This window comes from Dasypus novemcinctus, chromosome 22 (assembly GCF_030445035.2).
Source record: "Dasypus novemcinctus isolate mDasNov1 chromosome 22, mDasNov1.1.hap2, whole genome shotgun sequence".
In the NCBI taxonomy this organism is placed as follows: domain Eukaryota; kingdom Metazoa; phylum Chordata; class Mammalia; order Cingulata; family Dasypodidae; genus Dasypus; species Dasypus novemcinctus.
Window position 1 is genome coordinate 73,149,280 of NC_080694.1, and position 19,449 is coordinate 73,168,728.

The 19,449-nt window shown below is 37.3% G+C and overlaps 1 protein-coding gene across 1 annotated transcript; it reads left to right on the top strand.

The window, feature by feature from the left end:
• Nucleotides 1-17,327: 17,327 nt before the first annotated feature.
• On the top strand, nt 17,328-18,254 carry LOC101438583 (olfactory receptor 12D2-like). Its single transcript, XM_004459961.2, has one exon. The coding sequence runs from the start codon at nt 17,328-17,330 to the stop codon at nt 18,252-18,254; it is 927 nt and encodes a 308-aa protein (XP_004460018.2).
• The last annotated feature ends 1,195 nt before the right edge of the window (nt 18,255-19,449 follow it).

The window sequence follows — 19,449 nt, forward strand, 5'->3', positions numbered from 1 at the left end:
ACTTTTTCATTGAGAAAGCTTCAAAACACCCATCAAAATGTTCAAAGAACAAAAGTGGTGTAGCAGTTGTGCGAGGTTCAATTTTTTGCATATAGAAATGCCAGGACTTAGGAATGATTTTGAGTAGGAAAAATGGTTTATTGATGGCCAGCTGGACTCAGGAGCTTTCTGTTGCAAATCGGAGCCCTGAACAAGAATTTTGAGTGCCCTTTATACAGATGAAGGGCTAAATCATTCTTTGTTTCAGTGCTCAATAGGTTTGAATTAGCATATATATCTTCCACATCCTAGGTAAGCTTTCAGCATGGACTTCATACATTCTAGATAAGCTTTTAGCACATTAGGTTTGCATTTTCCCTGAATATTTAAAGTTTATAGACTTTGCAAGGTTAAATTGCCTCCTGGGACTGGAGTCATTGCCATGGTTACCAAGGGCAGGGCTGCAGCCTCTCACCATCACACACCCACAAGTCAGGACACACAGCTTAGGTTAAGGTTATCTCCGAAGAGACAAAGAATCTCTGACCCGTATCCCACATCAAAAGAAACCTTGGCCAAAAAGTAAAAGAAAATGAGAATACTACCTCACCTAATAAAAAATATCAATTAAGAGATAAATATTCTTAAAAAGGAAAAAAAAAATAGGTATGTTGTAGAATTCGAGAGAGGTTCAATTATTTGCGTATAGAGAGGCCAGGACTCAGGAATGATTTTGAGAAGGAAAAATGGTTTATTGGTGCCCGGCCAGACTCGGGAGCTTTCTGTTTCAATCCCGAGCCCCAAACAAGACTTTTGAGCTTCTTTTATACAGAGAAAAAAGGTTAAATGGTCCTTTTGTTTCAGTTCTCAATAGGCTTGAATTAGCATATATATCTTCCACATCTTAGGTAAGCTTTTAGCATGGACTTCATACATTTTAGATAAGCTTTTAGCATATTTGGATTGCATTTCCCCTGAATACTTAAGGTTTATAGACCTTGCATTGTTAAACTGTTTCCTGGGACTGGAGTCATTGCCATGGTCACCAAGGACAGGACTGTAGCCTCTTACCATTTCACACCCACAAGTCAGACAGCTTAGGTTATCTCTGAAGAGACAAAGAGCCTCCCACCCATAGCCCACATCATTTCCCCCCTTTGCCAAAGTTTAACTTGCTAAGCTTTGGCATAATTATTGTTGGAGCTATGAGGTGGATGGCTGTTTGTTGCTTTGATTGATTGTTTATCAATCTTTAGTGTAGCATCCAGGACTGTTTTTATAAGTTTTCATTCTGGAAAGCAGAATCCTGGGGCAGGGGTCCCCTGAAGTCATCCTGGGGCCACTGACACTCATGTGGATTTCCAGACAGGTTCCAGATCTGTCTATTAATTTTATTTTACCCTTAAAGAATTTACACCTTTAATTTAAAAGGGGTGCTGAAGGGAGATGATCTCTTTTCTGTAATTGCTTCCTGCTGGTCATGGGCTGTAGTCATTGCCTAATAAGGTGTAAAACTCTTGTTTTATTTTAACTGGAGGAAGATGGATCTGGCATTCTGTACAAAGTTAGATGAAGTCTTCATATGGTTAATAAGATGTTCATTCTGAAAGAAACAAACTTAATTAAAAATTTGAAATACCCATTTCTAAAAGAGGACACTGGACCACAGAGGCAGACAAGGTCAGGTGCTTACAAAGATGGTACTCCTTCTTAAAAGCTGGTGGGAACAGCATATATATACTTTTTAAAGTTATTTATCTTTAGAGAGAAATTGCAATAGATACTTAGCTTTGTTTGAAGACACATTTCAAGCTGTTTAATGATTGGCACTCATGTGCTCTGTCAGATGCTCCTGGTGAACTGGTACCCTTCAGCAACTGGTTTCATTCAGGATTAGTACACCAAGTTGGAAATTTTCTTAGTTTTTAGCTGTGGGAGTGATCAGAACTACAGAATAAAGGTTTTTTAAATTTTGGTTTTAATTGTACAATTTCTAGTAATTTTAACTTGTTCAACAAGTGACTCATTATTAGCAAGCAAGCCTCATTTTTGCTACACAGTAGACTACAGTAGAATATAGTAAGTTGACTGAGCCTGGCTGAGACTGCCACCTTATTCTATAGACATGTTTATTAACTGTTTAGAAAATGAATTTACTAGGAATTTAACATGTCTAATATACTTTTGCACTTGATCCAAAATAGAAAAGGTTACATTATAATTATTAGGCATACATTTAGCACAGGATAAGAGTACATCACTTAATATTAATTAATGTATTACTTAATGTAAAGGATTTAGAGCTGCATTAAATAGTTTTAAGTTTCAGGTTTGTAATACTTTACATGTTATCTCTCCATGAGAGCAGGCCATAATGCCAACTGTGTTTAAGTTTTACTTACAGTATCCTGGTATCACGGCTCCACTTAGCATGTTCTTCATGCAGTGAGCAAGTCACAGCATCCTTGATCCTAGAGAGATTTTCCAGTATTCTACTAGCCTGGTGCATAGTGTTCTCTGGCACTTTGGAACAGTGCCAGTCTGGAGGCAATATCCATTGTACACTTGGCTGTACCGAGTCATCATTGGCTGCTGCAGGAGCTTGAAACTGCAATGTAGCTTCCATCAACTTCAGGAGCAGAACTAGAGGCTGATATAGCAAATATTTTTAATTGAGGGGTCAGTGACCAGCCCAGCCAATAACTCACATGGAGAGGCAACGTGCAATGTATTCAAGGCCTAGTTTGAATGCACAAAAGTGTTTGACAATGTTAAAGTTTATTCCTTGTTTTTATATATATTTTAAACAATTTAATGCAACACATATACCAAATGACTGTTTACTTACACAATTTTACTATGAAGATAACAGTAGGTACTTTAGTAATAGAGGGAAAAAATTATTTTTCATTGTTAAAACAAAAACAAAAGATTCACAATAGAATCAAGATAACTTATTACTATTTACTTAAATATGCACCTTGCAGTGGCCTTCAGACAGGTTTTATTATCACCAAGTTATTTTTTGCAGCCAATACCAATCTAAGTTTTTAGTTAACAATGACTTCTAGAACTAAAACTATTTAAATGTATTCAGTTTGGAAGATGTTTTACAAACTCTTTATAATTGACTACAACCACATTGACTAGCCACCTCATGTTTAAATAAACTTATTAAATTATAATTACCAACCAAAGAAATTTACTCTATTTATTTAAGAAAGCATATCTACAATTTTTTTCCTTTAGCCTAATTTTACCAATGTGAACTTACAATTTCCATTACTTTAAAGATTTTGTACATATAATGTTAATTTAGTTTATAAGTTAACTATAGGAGATTACACTCAAGTTAAATAAAGTTGAAACCATTATAGTTTATGCAAGGAATGTCCTCTTTTATCCTTACAGGAAGCTAAAAAACTTCTTTTCTTTGTTTAAGTTATGAAAATGAATAATTTAAAAGCATATTGACTACTAGGCTTTAAAACACATTACACAATTAGTTAATTTGTTTAATCATAATCCAGGAAATATCTCTCCATAGTTTTTATGGACTTTTCTTTACTTACTGCAATTTGTCAATAGAGCCACTAATTACCTTTATTTTGTTGGGAAAAAAATCTTCTGGAAGAAAATAAGTCTCACCCAATTGTGGAGAAGAAAAAAATTTATTCTCAATCTTGCAAGAAGGGGCACAGAACCAGATATGGCTGGTGCCCCAAACACAAAGAAAAATGACACAATTTATACTCTTAAGCCTGGCATGCAAGCTCTTCCTCTGTTTCTCTATAGATTGGATACTTCAGAAGTTACAGTTTACCTGAGAAGATCTAACCTTCCTGCACAAGAGTTTGTGATTTAATTGCTTCCTCTATCACATCCCAACCATTCTAGTTTTTACCTGCTCTCCTTTGTCAAATAAGGAATGGAATTTAGTGCTGAAATGGCACCGACCTAGCTCCTTCTTGGGTATCCATTCACTGCCCATAGGACTGGCCTAAGCTGGTCTCTGCTGCTGTCCAACCTGGGAGTGGGAGACTGAGGCAGCAGGCCACCAGGTTACACCAATTAACATTTTTCTTCCTTTATGGGAAAACTAACCTAATCTTTGTTTTTTTACATTTTATGGCTAACAAAAGGTTTAAATTGGGAAATTACAGGGCAAACTGATTCTTAATTCCTTAGCCTAGTAGATAGATTTAATCTGCCACACCTAGTCTTGCCTTCAAAGCTCTTGCAAAGAGGGAGCCCTTCTACAATAGTTTCTATAATCAGATTTTATATGACTTTTTCATCCTGCATAGTCTAATTTGGGCTCCAAGAATATTTATTTACATATATAACTGCATATTTAATTTTTAACAATTTGAATAGAACCCTTTTAAGAATTTTCATTTGTTAACTTGATATTATTATCCTGATGTATAAAGACATACACTGAGCAAATGGGCAGACACAAATAGAGTTAGACACAGAGCACAACTTATTGATGTTACTTATAATTTGCATTATTTTATATACTGTTTAGCTTAATTTGGGTTTTAGAAATATATTACTTTGTAACTGCATATTTAACCTCAACAATTTGAGCAAATAGGCAGACATGAATAGTTTGACAGAAAAACGTAACTTTAGTTACTTTAAACTTCTAATTTTTTACAAAATAAGTGTGACTGCAAAACATTTCAAAGACTCCTGAAACTTTTCTTAATTTTCACTATGACTGTGCAGTTTTACACTATGAAAGTGAAGTTTTATGCAAGAATTTTCCTTAATTAATGAATTGTAACCAAATTGTTCCCAATGCTCCAACACAATTCTCTTTGTTTCAGAACTTTATATTTTACTTTGAATTTAGCAGAATTTTGAAAAGCAACAAAACTAATTCTATGTATATTCACTGAGGCTATTGGAAGCCTCAGGGAGACAAACTGGTTTCTCTCATGAATTACCACTCCTAAGAACACTTTCAGTCAAGGCAGGAGACTCCCATTATTTCCCCCAGTTCTGGACTATAGGGGCAGAAGCTATTATGAAATAACTAGGCAAAGGAAAGGAGTGAGGTTAGGCTTGAAGTAACCATAAACAAAGGAAAGGTTAGTTTAGAATTTATGCTTAAATAATAGTTTCAGGCTAAATTCATCCAGCTATAATTTCAGTTATTATCTTTCCACTGTTTTATAATATAAATGCATTTATAAATGATCTTAACTCAGTTACAGTTTTTATTAATTTTTTAACCTTAAGGTGAATTAGATACCTTTATTAATTAAACTACAAGAATTTTATTAATAACAATTTTTTGGAGTTTTGGTTTTTCTTAGTAATGGAACAAATTTTCATCTGCAAGTTATGCATTTAATTCACCAGCAAGAGAGTATTGGCATTTAAAGATTCATTTTAAACTACCTTTTTACCATGAATTCTTAGGCGCCAGCAACTGACAAAAGTCAAACATAGATTTTAAAGTGGTGTTTCATTCCTTTTTTTCTTCCTCTGAAGATTCACAACCCTGAAGTTCCCAGCCAGACCACTGAAAAGGCTATCAAGTGATTAGTGGTCTATTGTTTCAAGCCATAGCTTATTTTCTTCAGATGATTTTACAGTTCTAAAACATTCCAAAGTATTTCTACAGTCTTACAGAGAGAGAGATTTTGGCCTTGACATCCTAGGGAGGGAATTTTATTGTATTTATTTTGATTCTGCTTTTCACCCCCTTCACTTCCCCCCCTTCCAGGCAGTCAGGTGCACAACAATCAAATAGGAATGTGGCTTATGAATAGAAGGTGTGGACTCACTGGACAGGGGCGAGCTGCTCCCCCCTTTCCAGCTTTCTGCCAAAATGTGCAGACAGAACCTACTCAAATTCAGCAACTCTCCTGGAGACCAAGCCACCCTGACTGGGACAGCCCCAACAAACAAGTGTGTGGTGCGGACAGATGGCCTCCAAGCCCTGGCAAAGGGGCAGAGCATGCACAAACATCTAGACTCCGCAAACATCCAGACTCCTCAGTTTTGCCCTATAATCATTTCACCCCCTTGCCAATGGCAAGGGAGGGTTCCAGCTCAACTGAATTCTACTTTACATAACCACACAACTCCAACACTAGCATTGAGCTGACACAGACAGAAGCACAAAGGTCACTAATCTGACCCACAAGTTCTATATATATTTTTTCAGCATGGCTGCCCCCACAGCCATCACAAACCTTAGAACACTTAACATTTGGTATAAAGTGAATTCATTCACAATTTAGTACCATAACAAAAGATTTCAGCTAGACTTTTTTCACTGTTTAACTTTATACCCTGACCAAGCTTCACTAGAAAAGCCGATCCATTTTCCTGTAACCAAGTTTTTTTTTTAATCCAGACCAATTTCCAAGATGTTATGACCCGAACCTATAAACACCCCTTCCTATTATAATCAAGCCTCCACTTCTTTAGTGGATATAAGACCAGTACTAGATTCTAACATGCAGTTAGACAAACCTAAAACACCAGGGATTTTTCCTGGCTTTTCTCCTTTTTCCAGACCTAGAGAGAATGGCTTCCCCCAAATTTTCTGGGGCTACTAGGGTTCTCTCAGGAGGTGATCAGCCTCCCCTTCCTAGCAATTAAAGCTAGGGCTTTCCAGACTGTGCTCACCTGGGGAGTCTTACCTTCTTCCATGTTCGGAGTTCTTTTTCATTCCCAGAATCTTTCTCTTCAGACATTCCATTGCCCTTGATTTTTGTCAGGAGGATTCTGGTGGAGCTCACATCTTTTCTGGATTAAATTTAATCCAGAGGTGCCCAGATTTGGGGTTCACTCAAGTCCTCCCGGCTTCCTTGGGGATTTGGAAGGGGCAGCAAAATGCTACCGTCTCTGGCCTTCATTTTCAGTCCTGCCACAGTCGCTGAACATGTTGTAGAATTTGAGAGAGGTTCAATTATTTGTGTATAGGGAGGCCAGGACTCAGGAATGATTTTGAGAAGGAAAAATGGTTTATCGATGGCCGGCCAGACGTCAGGAGCTTTCTGTTTCAATCCTGAACCCTGAACAAGACTTTCAAGTTTCTTTTATACAGAGAGGAAAGGTTAAATGGTCCTTTTGTTTCAGTTCTCAATAGGCTTGAATTAGGATATATATCTTCCACATCTTAGGTAAGCTTTTAGCATGGACTTCATACATTTTAGATAAGCTTTTAGCATATTTGGTTTGCATTTCCCCTGAATACTTAAGGTTTATAGACCTTGAATTGTTAAACTGTTTCCTGGGACTGGAGTCATTGCCATGGTCACCAAGGGCAGGACTGCAGCCTCTTACTGTTTCACACCCCCAAGTCAGACAGCTTAGGTTATCTACAAAGAGATGAAGAGCCTCCCACCCATAGCCCACATCAGGCATGCTCAATTTGAAAGGTGTAATGACTGGAATGAAATTTTCACTAGAGGAATTCAAAAGCAGATTTGAACAGACATTTACAATGAGTAAATTTGAAGACAGGTCAATTAAGATTTTACAGTCTAAGGAACAGAAAGTGAAAAGAATGAAGAAAGGACAGAGCCTTAAATCTGTGGAACATCGTCAAACATATCAACACATAATGAGAGTCCCTGAATGAGAGCAGAGCCAAACAGGAGGTGAAAAAATACTTTTTGAAATAATGGCTGAAAACTTCCTGCATTTAATGGAAAAACTGTAAATATTCTGAGAGGTCCAAGAGTTCTCAATTGCTGTAAATGCAAATTCCAAATAAGCTTGATTGAAAAGATGGCAGAGAGCAAAAAAGAAAATAAAGCGAAGTTTCTAAGGTTAGAGCATGGCTGCTGGGGCTGAGAAGAGTGAGGCTGGTGGAACTATTTCAGAGTGAAGGAGAGGCTAGTCTGAGGACAGGAGGTTACAGGTGATGGGCATCCAGATTGTGTTTGGATTTAGAAGCCATGGCAAAAAAAAAATTTGGATTCTGGGTGGAGCCATTGCTGGCTTTTCGGGAAAGTGGCATGATCTGATTTATACTTTAAAGGATTACTCTAGGTATTGTGGAGGCAAAAGCCTATAACAGGGAAGGATTAGTTCAATTTGGAGACTGCTGCAATCACTCCAGTGAGAGGCAATGGCTCACAGCAGGGGAGGGAGACATCATCAGTTGTTGTATTGTTGTAGAATTTGAGAGAGGTTCAATTATTTGAAAGGCTGGGACTCAGAAATGATTTTGAGAAGGAAAAATTATTTATTGATGGCTGGCCTAACTTGGGAGCTTTCTGTTTGAAACCCGAGCCTTGAACAAGACTTTTCAAGTTCCTTTTATACAGGGTAAGGGCTAAATGGTTCTTTGTTTCAGTGCTCAATAGGTTTGAATTAGAATATGTCTTCCATATCTTAGGTAAGCTTTTATCATGGACTTCATACATTCTAGATAAGCTTTTAGCACATTTGGTTTGCATTTTCCTTGAATATTTAAAGTCTATAGAGTTCGCATTGCTAAACTGTTTTTCCGGGACTAGAGTCGTTGCCATGGTTACTAAGGGCAGGACTGCAGCCTCTTACCGTCCCGCACCCACACGTCACAGACAACTTAAGTTATCTACAAAGAGATGAAGAGCCTCCCACCCATAGCCCACATCAGTATTCTGGATATTTAGGTCATGAATCATCTCCTGGTGACTCCTATGATGTGTGAGAGAATGACCCATGCTTTTCAGTGAGGGATGCAACAGCAAACAGATTTGAAGAAGAGTGTCAGGTTTCCGTGCTGCCATAACAGGTTACCTCAAATTTAGTGGCTTAAAACAACACAAATTTACTGTCTTACAGTATTGACATCCAAAATTAGTCTCCAGGGGCTAAAATCAAAGTGTTAGAGGCACCTTTTCTTCTGGAGACTCTAGGGGAGTGTAAGTTTCCTGCTCATTTGTGTTTTTGTCCAGATTCAGTTCATTGTGGTTGTAAAACTGAGGCCCCCACTTTCTCAGTGCCAATGTACTGAAGGCCATAAGCTTCTAGAAGCAATCCTGTGCTAGAGGCCCTTGTCATCCATGCCCCAAAAGTCACAAAGTGTAGGCTGTGTCCTTGTCACATTCCCTCTCTTGGACTGCATTTTGACAGGTTCTCCACTTTTGAGGACTATTTGGATCCACTCACATAATTTGGGAAAATCCGCCATCTCAAGATGCAAGCTCTAATAACACATGCAAACACAGTTTTCAATGTACGGTGACATACTTGCAGGTTCTGGGGATCAGGACGTCATCATTCCTGTGGGCCCAATAATTTTACCCCCAAAGGAAGGCCCTTCATGGAGTGGTTCTCTCAGGGGAATGCCAAGAGTAAATTCTTAATCAGATTAAATTATATACCCAAGTGGAGTAAGCACCTGGCACACAAGTCTGAACTGAGGAGGAGGGTCTGTGCTGGGAGATGGCACCTTTGGAGGAAACATAGACAAGGGACTGAGCGGGCAGCCTCATGTACAGCAGGTTAGAGAAATCACCAGGAATGACGTTTTGATTTTACACATTCACATTTGTTTGTGTTTAGATGGTACTGGGAATTGAATCTGGTGATGTAGGCTATGGGTGGGAGGCTGTTCATATTTTCATAGATAACCTGAGCGGTATGTTTTCTGAACAGTGCATTTGGGACAGTGAGAACTGCAGCCCTGCCCTTGGTAACCATGACAACTCCAGTCCCCGGAGAAACAGTATATAAATGCAAACTCTATAAACTTTAAATATGCAAACCAAATGTGCTAAAAGCTTATCTAGAATGTATGAAGTCATGCTTAAAGCTTACCTAGGATGTGGAAGATATATGCTAATTCAAACCTATTGAGCACTGAAACAAAGAACCATTTGGCCCTTCCTCTGTATAAGAGGAGCTCAAAAATTTTGTTTGGGGCTTGGCTTAAATTTAAGAATGAGAAGCTCCGAGCTCTACCAGTCATAAAGAAACCTTTTCCTTCCCCAAAATTATTCCCCAGTCCTGGCCTTTCTATACACAAATAATTGAACCTCCCTTGACTTCTACAACACTAGGGCCTAGTACATGGGAAGCAAAGGCCTAACCACTGAGCTACATCTGCTCCCCTCACTCTAAGTTTTAAGGTCCATGTTTCCTTGGTTCGCTTAAAAATTCATTTATTACATCCTTACTCCTGTTTCCTATTGATTATATTACTTACTGAAAATAGGGAGCAAATAACCCAATTATGTGGATTTGGGTAGTCAAAAGTTTCATTTTAGACATTTCAATTTAGTGAGTGTATAGGTGGGTCACATTATAGAATTGACTTCTATTTAAGCACTTTTTCATATATTTATAAGCCATTTGAATATTCTCTTTTGAAACATGTCTAGTCAAGCATTTTGCTCATTTTTCTACTAGGCCACTCCTTTAGTGCATTTGGGTGCTATGAATCTTTAGTGCATTTGGGTGCTACGTTCTCTGTCAGACTGATAGATGGCAAATATATTCTCCCACTCCTAAGCTGGCTTTTTATTTCCTTGATAGTGCTTTGAAGTATGGGACTTCACATGGATTCTTTCAATTTTTTTAATCCTGAAACTTATCCAAATGAGGTTATTAAGTTTTAAGAATTAAAGATGAACAAACCTTTTTAAGAAATTAAGTATCAGGATTACATGTGGCATTTTGCCTCACTAATTTGTTACTACTTCAAGTATAAACATACTGAATATATAACATTTTCTGACATTATTATGGGAATCAAAAAAAAATCATTGAATTTATTTCAGTTTAGCAAATGGTTATAAATTTTTTAATTTCCATGAACACTATCATCCACGTCAAAAGAATCTGTCTATTTGTGGACTCCACAAGAGATCTAACAACTTTCAATTCTGGAGGAAAACTGTTGGTAAGTTTGTTACTATGTAAAGTCTTGAAGCAAATGAAGAACCATTAAATAGAAACACTAATCAAAAGAAAAAATTACATGAAAAATCCTAAAAAATCAACAAGTTATTTGGAAAGTATCAAATTGAATTGATGAATTATTTATGACTCTAATTATATGATCCAGGATCAGTTTATATTTTAGTTCAGTTAAAGGATAAAAGGATAATTATTAAATAAGTTATTTCATTGCACTGGTTGTTAAGTATTCTTCATGACACATCTGGATGTATACCATCAGAAATATTTGCTTCAGCTGGTTGCTCCAGAGATATAACCACACTGATATCAATTAGTATTCTAAATCTTGTTTTGAGAGTTTCAAATGTTCTCCACTGGTATACAGGCAAATCCAATCACAATGAAGAGCAGGGCAACAATTACACCTTTAAATTTTTTTTCAGTTCAGGCTACAATAGAACTTCTTTATTATCTCCCTCTGTCTGCATACAGACTTCTTTCACTCCTTTCCTTTATCTTCAAGCATTCTAGCTTTACCCTAGGATCACAATTTTAACCCACTCCCTTCTGTTAGATCATTCCTTTGGGGGGAGTAGTTATTTTTTACAATGAAATTACAAAGGAAATGTCCCATCAAACCTCCTCAAGGCATTTTTACAGAAGATGAATAAATTTCAGACCAACTTACAAGATATTAAGACTAAAAAGAAAGTCATGTTAATTAAAATACACTGTTACTGGCACAAAAACAGAAGAGTCACTGGAGCAAAATAGAAAGGGGTGGAACAGATAGTATATTTCAGAGGAGTTGGAACATTTAACAATGGCATCACACATCTGTGAAGAAAGAAAAGCTAGTCTTACTCTGCACAAAGTAGCCAATTCTGGCTGATTATCTCCCAGCATAAGGAAATGAAATTCTAAAAGGACTAGAGAGGTAAATAGCAAATCTAACTCTCAAAAGGTAAAAAGCAGGGCCAGCTCCATAATTTGTGGGAATTGGTGCAAAATAAAAGGGAATTCTTTGGTCAAGTATTAAGAAGTGTTGTGGGAAACTGGCTTACCTGTTTGTTGCTTCCTGTTATTGTAGATGATGTTGCAATTGCTTCCTGTTATTATAAATGTTACCTTATTGTAAATGTTGCAGTTGTTTCCTGTTATTGTAAATGTTGCAGTTCTGAAAGCAAACAGCTGCTCATTAGTTTCTAAATAAATATGATGTGGAAACTAGGGTTCAGGTTCTTAGTTCCAGAAGCTGTGAGTCCCCTGATTCCATCTTTACCTCCTCTCTTGTGTCTTCTCTCTGTCCTTTATTTTGTAAAGATCTGCTTTGCCTTCCCTTCAAGGCAACTGACTCCTGACTTAGCACAGCAAAGAAGTGTATTAAGATGGTGACAGCAAAGTTTTAAACCAGAAATGTGGGGCCATCTTATCACAGAGCTCTGTGTAACTCTGTAGGTTTCAAGTCCATGAAGCTGGCCTTGCTAATACAAGAAAATTTAAGATATTATCATTATGACTAAAGGAGGGTAATTAATTCATAAACAAGACCCCAGAATGACCAAACATAAAGAGGACAATTGCTGTTCATGACCTCATCAAAAAAACAGACCATTACTCTACAAATGAAACTGTTGAAAAAAATTAACATACTGACATTTCAAAAAACATGGAGATGACATGGCAGTTGTCTCTAGAACTAGAGAGCCTCAGACCTAATCTTAGTTCCAGAATTAATCTCAAGAAACTGAGACATTTACTTAACTCCCCTAACCATCAGTTTTCTTGCATTAAAATGGTAATGGTGTCAGGACTTTCTTTGCAGGGTTTTTGTAATCAATAAGTGAACTAATATGCATTAACAAAGAACAATATCTTACACTTACAAAACAAACAGTAAACCTTATTTGTTTTTATCATATTTGCAAAATATTAAAAAATGGTGATATTAATATGATGACTACAAACTGAACTCTCCTTTAAAACAATAAAAATGGAAGCAAAACAAAGAGGGAAAAAGAACTCTGCATTTATAACACTTACTAGAAAGTTTGTCTAGATGGCAAGATTACATGGCAATGATCTTTGGATGAAAAAGATAGTATTTTCTTACCTAAAGAATACAGCAAGATTTGGGGATACATACTGGATATTTCCCCACAGAGAAACGTGATCTTTTAGATCACAAAATTAAAAGAAATATATTAGTGTTAGTATCATAGTTCCATAGTAAAGAGTCAGGTTTGGCAGGGACATAAAGCAATCCTACTTCTCTTGATTGTTATAGAGCAATAAGTTTGCTGCCTGATGTGCACAGAAGCTAATATTATGACACCAGGATTCTGAAAAAAGAAAATTTTATTGCAAGGTTGAACAGCAAGGACACAGAAGGCAAGCTCAAATCCGGCTCCTCCATCTGATAATTTTTTCTCTCTTTTTTTTAAATGTTACATTCAAAAAAATATGAGGTCCCCATATACCCACCAACCCCTCACCCCACTCCTTCCACATCAACAACCTCTTTCATCATCATGGCACATTCAGTGGATTTGGTGAATACATTTTGGAGCACTGCTGCACCACATGGATAATGCTTTACATTGTAATTTACACTCTCCCACAGTCCACCCAGTGGGCCATGACAGGACATACAATGTCCAGCATTTGTCCCTGCAGTAAAACACAGGACAACACCAAGTCCTGAAAATGCCCCCACATCACATCTTATCTCTTCTTCCCTCTCCCTACCCTCAGCATTTACTGTGGCCACTTTCTCCACATCAGTGCTACAGTTTCTTCCATTACTAATCACACTATTTCCATAGTAGAATATCAATAAGTACACTCTAATCCATACTCTATTCCTCCACCCTGTGGACTCTGGGATAGTTATGTCCACTCCACCTCTATATGGAAAGGGTTTTAGATACCACATGGATGATGGATGCAGTTCTCTTGTTTTCAGCTGTAGGCACTCTTGGCTCCCTGGTGTGGTGATTGATCTTCTTCAACTCCCTGTTAGCTGGCCAGGGTAAGTCCAATAAACCAGAGGGTAGGAGTTGCAAGTCTGCTGAGGCTCAGGACCTGGCTGTCACATGGACAGTCCAGAGATTCAGGTATCCTGAGTATACACCAACCTCTGTGCCAAGCACAGGTTCAGTAAAAGTGACAAAAGAGGCATGTGTAAAAAGGTCACATCTGAGTCCAACTCCATCACACTCAGGAGCACAAATTCCAAAGTAGGGCCAACTGATAAGGCGCTGAACTCCAGAGTCATCTGCCATGACCATAGAAACTGTAGGTCTCTGTAGCCCTCAGGAGAACCAGTACCTGGGGTTGTATCTACTTTGGCTGTCTCTAGAACCCTGCTGAGGTATGCATAAGTGCAACCCCTCTGATGACCTGCCGACTATTTTTGGAGACTCATAGCCATATAAACTCATTTGTCATTTCCATTTCCCCCTTTTATTCAAGGTCAAAAAGAAGTTTTTAACACCTGTCTATATGATAATTTAGAAGACTTCTATGGCATTGGAATAAAGGGAGGTGGGGGCAGTGTTGGGGACATGGGATGGCCGGTTTTGATAGGTTGCTCATAGTATTGTCTGTATGTGGTGGTAATACGCGTGTGCACCAGATCTTCCTTGTTGAGTGACCCATTGCTTTTCGTAATCCTCTGATGACTCCTCACCCTCCTAATCTTGGTTCCGAGGAAGGTGAGTTCTGCTACTGCTGTCTCAAAGTTGGCCTAAAGGACAAGAGTCAGTGTTTTCTGGACAGGTTCAGGTTATATGACCTACAGTAAAACAAGCTCAGAAGAAAAGGTTACAGGACCATAAAACATCACTCCAACTAGTTTTGACCTACCCATGATTTCAAGTCCTCTTTCTCTTGTTTCCACAGAACTAGAGTAATAAAAAAAGAGAGAGAATATATTAAAGATAATCATATTCTTGCATTAATTAATAGGATGTGTCTGTATCACATTCCCTGACACTATTTGCCAATTTTTTTCCACTTCATAAACCAAAGAGTATTTTCCAAGGGAGCCCCCAAATGAGAAATCAAATCCAAACCTCTGTGCCAGGAAATTAGAGGAATATCAATTATGGAAACATCAGACAATCGAGGCTTGTGTTGCTGTCCATGGTTCTGAAATAAAGGGCAAAGCATTCCAAGGAAAGAAGAGAAAAAGAAGGGACAATGGAATTAAAGAGAGGAATTCCACAAAGCTATTTCCCCATATTGCAGGGAGGGTTGGGGAGCTTACCCTGTTTATTCTTACAACAGTTCTTCTCAGCACCCAGAGGACCTATTCTCTCTGGATTTTCATAGCTAGAGAACTTTGGCTCAAAAAGGCATGTCGAATTTCAGAAAGACGTTTTGGAAGATGTAGAACCTATGCTGGGATTACACCATGAATTATCCCTTCAAATATTTTTCTATTATTTATAATCACTGGGAGTATAAACCTATACAGCATCCTTGCCTGTTTATCTGAACAATCATTCAGGTAAGAATGAAAAAGGAGACAGTTTGGTAAGTTGCCCATATATATTATCTGTTAGTGAATGATCTGTCTTCTTCCTATTATTAAAGTTAAAAGGCCAGGATTTTAAAAATATTTCTTACCTTACAGTAAGGCACACCTTATGTTGTGGGTAATGGAGCCAATTTACTTCCCACATTTTTATTGCCATATCTTATTTTCAATTCAACATCCTAGCTTTCCAGACATTCTCAAAGCATATGTATAAACTTCACATATTAAAAACTGCATGAAAATCTTTAAGAATTGAGTTTAATTTCTAATTTTATTTATCAAGAAAGTATTATTCCTAAATGGATTTTTCATACAATTCTGTTTTGTGAGTCAGAAAATTAGTAATGGTGTTTGGCATATCGTGTATTTTACCAGGATGGTAAAATTCCTTAAGTAGAAAAATTATATATGACAATGAAAAAGTTATTGGGATGTTCTGAAACTGACCTCAATGAAAGTATAGTAGAGGTGAGAACATTTCTCAAACATTTTTCCACCTATAAAACCTACAATCCCATGTGCTTCCTAAATCTGCTCCCCAGGGCACTCACTGTTTTATTCTAGCCATTTCAAATCATTTTCTTCTCCTTTCATTGTTTTCTCAAACTCTATTAAAGAAAACTCCCCAGTCAGCATCTCATCCAGTTTTCAATTTAAATTTTTATTCTTTCATCAGTGTTTCCCACACCTGAAAATGTCCCTTACAATCTTCCTTCTTTCTTCTCAATTACAAGAACTAATTCACTACATCTGAAAATGAAAGGACCAAAAAAAGAAGCTATAACACAAAATATTCCTACTTTTGTCTAAGTAAATAAAGGAGATAATATCAGCTCTTTGCAAATAATGAAGGAAATAAGATTCAAAATATTTTTCTGCCTGTCTGTAAACAATCCAAATTTAGTCAAGTATTAAACTTTATTAAAATTTACATATTTACAAATCCTCAAGTTTTAATATCACTAAAGAAAACATTATTATTACAAAAGTGTGAGTGAAATGAAAATTAAGGAATTCTTTTTGTCGGAAGCATGAGTTTTATTGATGGAAAGATAAGCATAAAGAGAAAGCATATTTTTCAAATGAGAAGAGCTGAAACTTATGGTGACCTCAAAAGAAGCTGAAATGAAGCAAATATTTTACTGAAGTTATGGAAGCCAATGTGACGGCCAGTGTCATATTAAAGGAACTAAGATGGAGAAGGAACATCTCTCTTAAAGTAGATTATTCCTTAATATTTAAAGAGTGAGTTTATTTAATAGATAATTAAAACAGGAATTAAGGAAATTTATCATACTAGAAGATAGGATTTCAAGGAGTTGAAGTCACAGATACCTCAAGAAGTCAGTATTTTGTGATCTAAGAAAGGAATTCCTGGGATCATTGGAGGCAGAAATCTTCATATTCAAAGTTATCAGAAAGAAGTCACCTCTAGTCCTGTTTCCATTCTAAGATAAGGAAAAGCTATGATTACCATTTAAATGGTTTCGTTCACATCTTTAAAGATCAGGTAGTTATAATTAGTTTATCCCTGTCTATTTCCTTAAGATAAAATCCTTAGGTGGTCTTTTCTTGAGGCTTATTGATGTAGCACAGTGGAGTACATAAAATTGTCACCCTGTTAGACAACTTAGGAAGAAGACAGGGAAGTAGTATCAAAATGAAAATGTTTACAGACATAATAGGCTGAAAACATGGATCTCTGAGAAAATATAAATTAGATAGCTAACATGAAAAAATTGACTAAAGCTCAGTCTATATATAACCTTAATGTCTAACAGACTGATTGCCCAATATCTGTAAAAACTCTGTGTTTTCTGTCATTTAAAACAATCTTGCTCTCCCAAAAGCATTTTTGTCTTGGAAAAAATACCTGGGCTGGAAGGATTTGACTCTAAAGAGTAAAAGTTCCCCAGACCTTATTTTGTCTTTTCTTCCAGTGATGCTAAATCAAACCTCAGTCAGTGAGTTTTTCCTCCTGGGACTGACAGACATCCAAAAGCTGCAGCCTCTTCTCTTTATCCTTTTCCTCACCATCTACATTGGCAGCTTGGCTGGGAATGGAGCCATCCTGATGGTCGTCATCTCTGACCCAAGACTCCACTCTCCTATGTACTTCTTCCTGGGAAACCTCTCGTGCCTAGACATCTGCTACTCCACGGTGACGCTGCCAAAGATGCTGAAAAACATAGTCTCTTCACACAAAGCAATTTCCTTCTTGGGATGCATGAGCCAGCTGCATTTCTTCCACTCACTGGGCAGCACGGAAGCCTTGCTGTTGGCTGTGATGGCCTTGGACCGCTCTGTGGCCATCTGCAAACCACTTCATTACACCATCATCATGAATCATCACCTCTGCATCCAGATGACCAGCACAGTCTGGGTCATTGGTTTCTTCTATGCCTTGCTGCACTCCATAATGACTTCTCACTTGAACTTCTGTGGATCCAACCATATCCATCACTTCTTCTGTGATGTTAAGCCACTGCTGGAACTGGCTTGTGGGAACATTGACCTCAACCAGTGGTTGATTAATACCATCACAGGAACCATTGCCATTGGCTCCTTCTCTCTGACACTTCTCTCCTATTTCTCCATTCTCACGTACCTCTTCTTCAAGACTCATTCTTGCAGAATGCTTCAGAAAGCACTGTCCACCTGTGCCTCTCACTTCATGGTAGTTTCTCTTTTCTTTTTTCCTGTTCTCTTCACCTACATTCGTCCTGCTTCAGGCAGCTCCATGGAACAGGATGCAGTCATTGCCCTCATGTACAGTGTGGTGACTCCTGTACTGAATCCACTGATCTATACCTTGAGGAACAGGGAGGTGAAGCAGGCTTTGAGTAGGGTGATCAGAAGGAAGTTCTGACTTGAGTAAACATAGAAAACTCTTCTGAGGCATATATAAGCAATGATGAGAAAGTGGAAATAAAAATGTATAACTTACCTCAAATGATTTATAATACATAGGAATTGGGTACATAAAGATAAATGGGAATGTCTAGTGTAGCAGTATTAAGCAATACATTCCTAGGTAACATAAGAGAAATTCGAACAGACGGATACTAGTCATGGTACCCTAATGCGAAACTGTTTTAGGATACCAATTGTTATAATGGATTTATTAAATGTTCTAATATGTTCTTACATGAAATCAGATGTAGAAATATGCCTGCACTATTCATGTGGATAGACTTTGGCTTGTGTGGATGTGTGATCCATCTTGGGTAATTATTTTAATTACCAATAAAATGACTATTATTATTATTGTTAATATTATTATATTTTAGTACCTGTATAGCAGACATACATACTCAATTATAAATGTAAATGCTAAATCACATAGAAGTTAAGGAGAATTTTTTAAAAGTATGTCAGGATTTTTTGTTCTCCAATCAGGGAAGCAGGCAAGTAATTAAGCCAAAGAAATTATAATCACTAATTAACAGAAATAAAATAACACATGATTCACCAAAAGCAGGGGTTCTTAACCTTTTTTTTCCAAACCCTTTGCCAGTCAATTGAAATTCATGGGCTTCTTCTCAGAATGTAGTTGAGATAGTTTTATGACACTCAATATTGTTATGTCTTCAAATTAAACTTTAGAATTATTCAAAATTACAGTTTACAGCTTTCCCATAATTTCAATGCCTGATAACACAGTTCAACATCTGTTCAAACATTGAGAACTTTGGGTTCTCCCACAGTGTCATAACACTGACTCCACCATTCTTACCAATCTTTTTGTGGGCAGTTATGCACTGCACAGGGAACATGCTACCTCAAAATAAAAATCGTACTAAGTCCACACTACACGGCACAATATTTAATAAATATATCACACCTGCTCCAACACATCCAAAGAAGAATAATGTTTTTTTAATTTTTAATTCAAGCTCCTGAACTCCCTGGCTAAGAACCCCTGGCCTAAATGTTCTGGAGCTCTCTATCCAGAGCTCTACTGGAAGTCTCTTGACAGACATGAAGTAGACAAAAGGTAATATATGAAGAAGATGAAGGGGTGGAAATGGGAATGAGCACAAGAGGGAGGGTGAGGATAGACC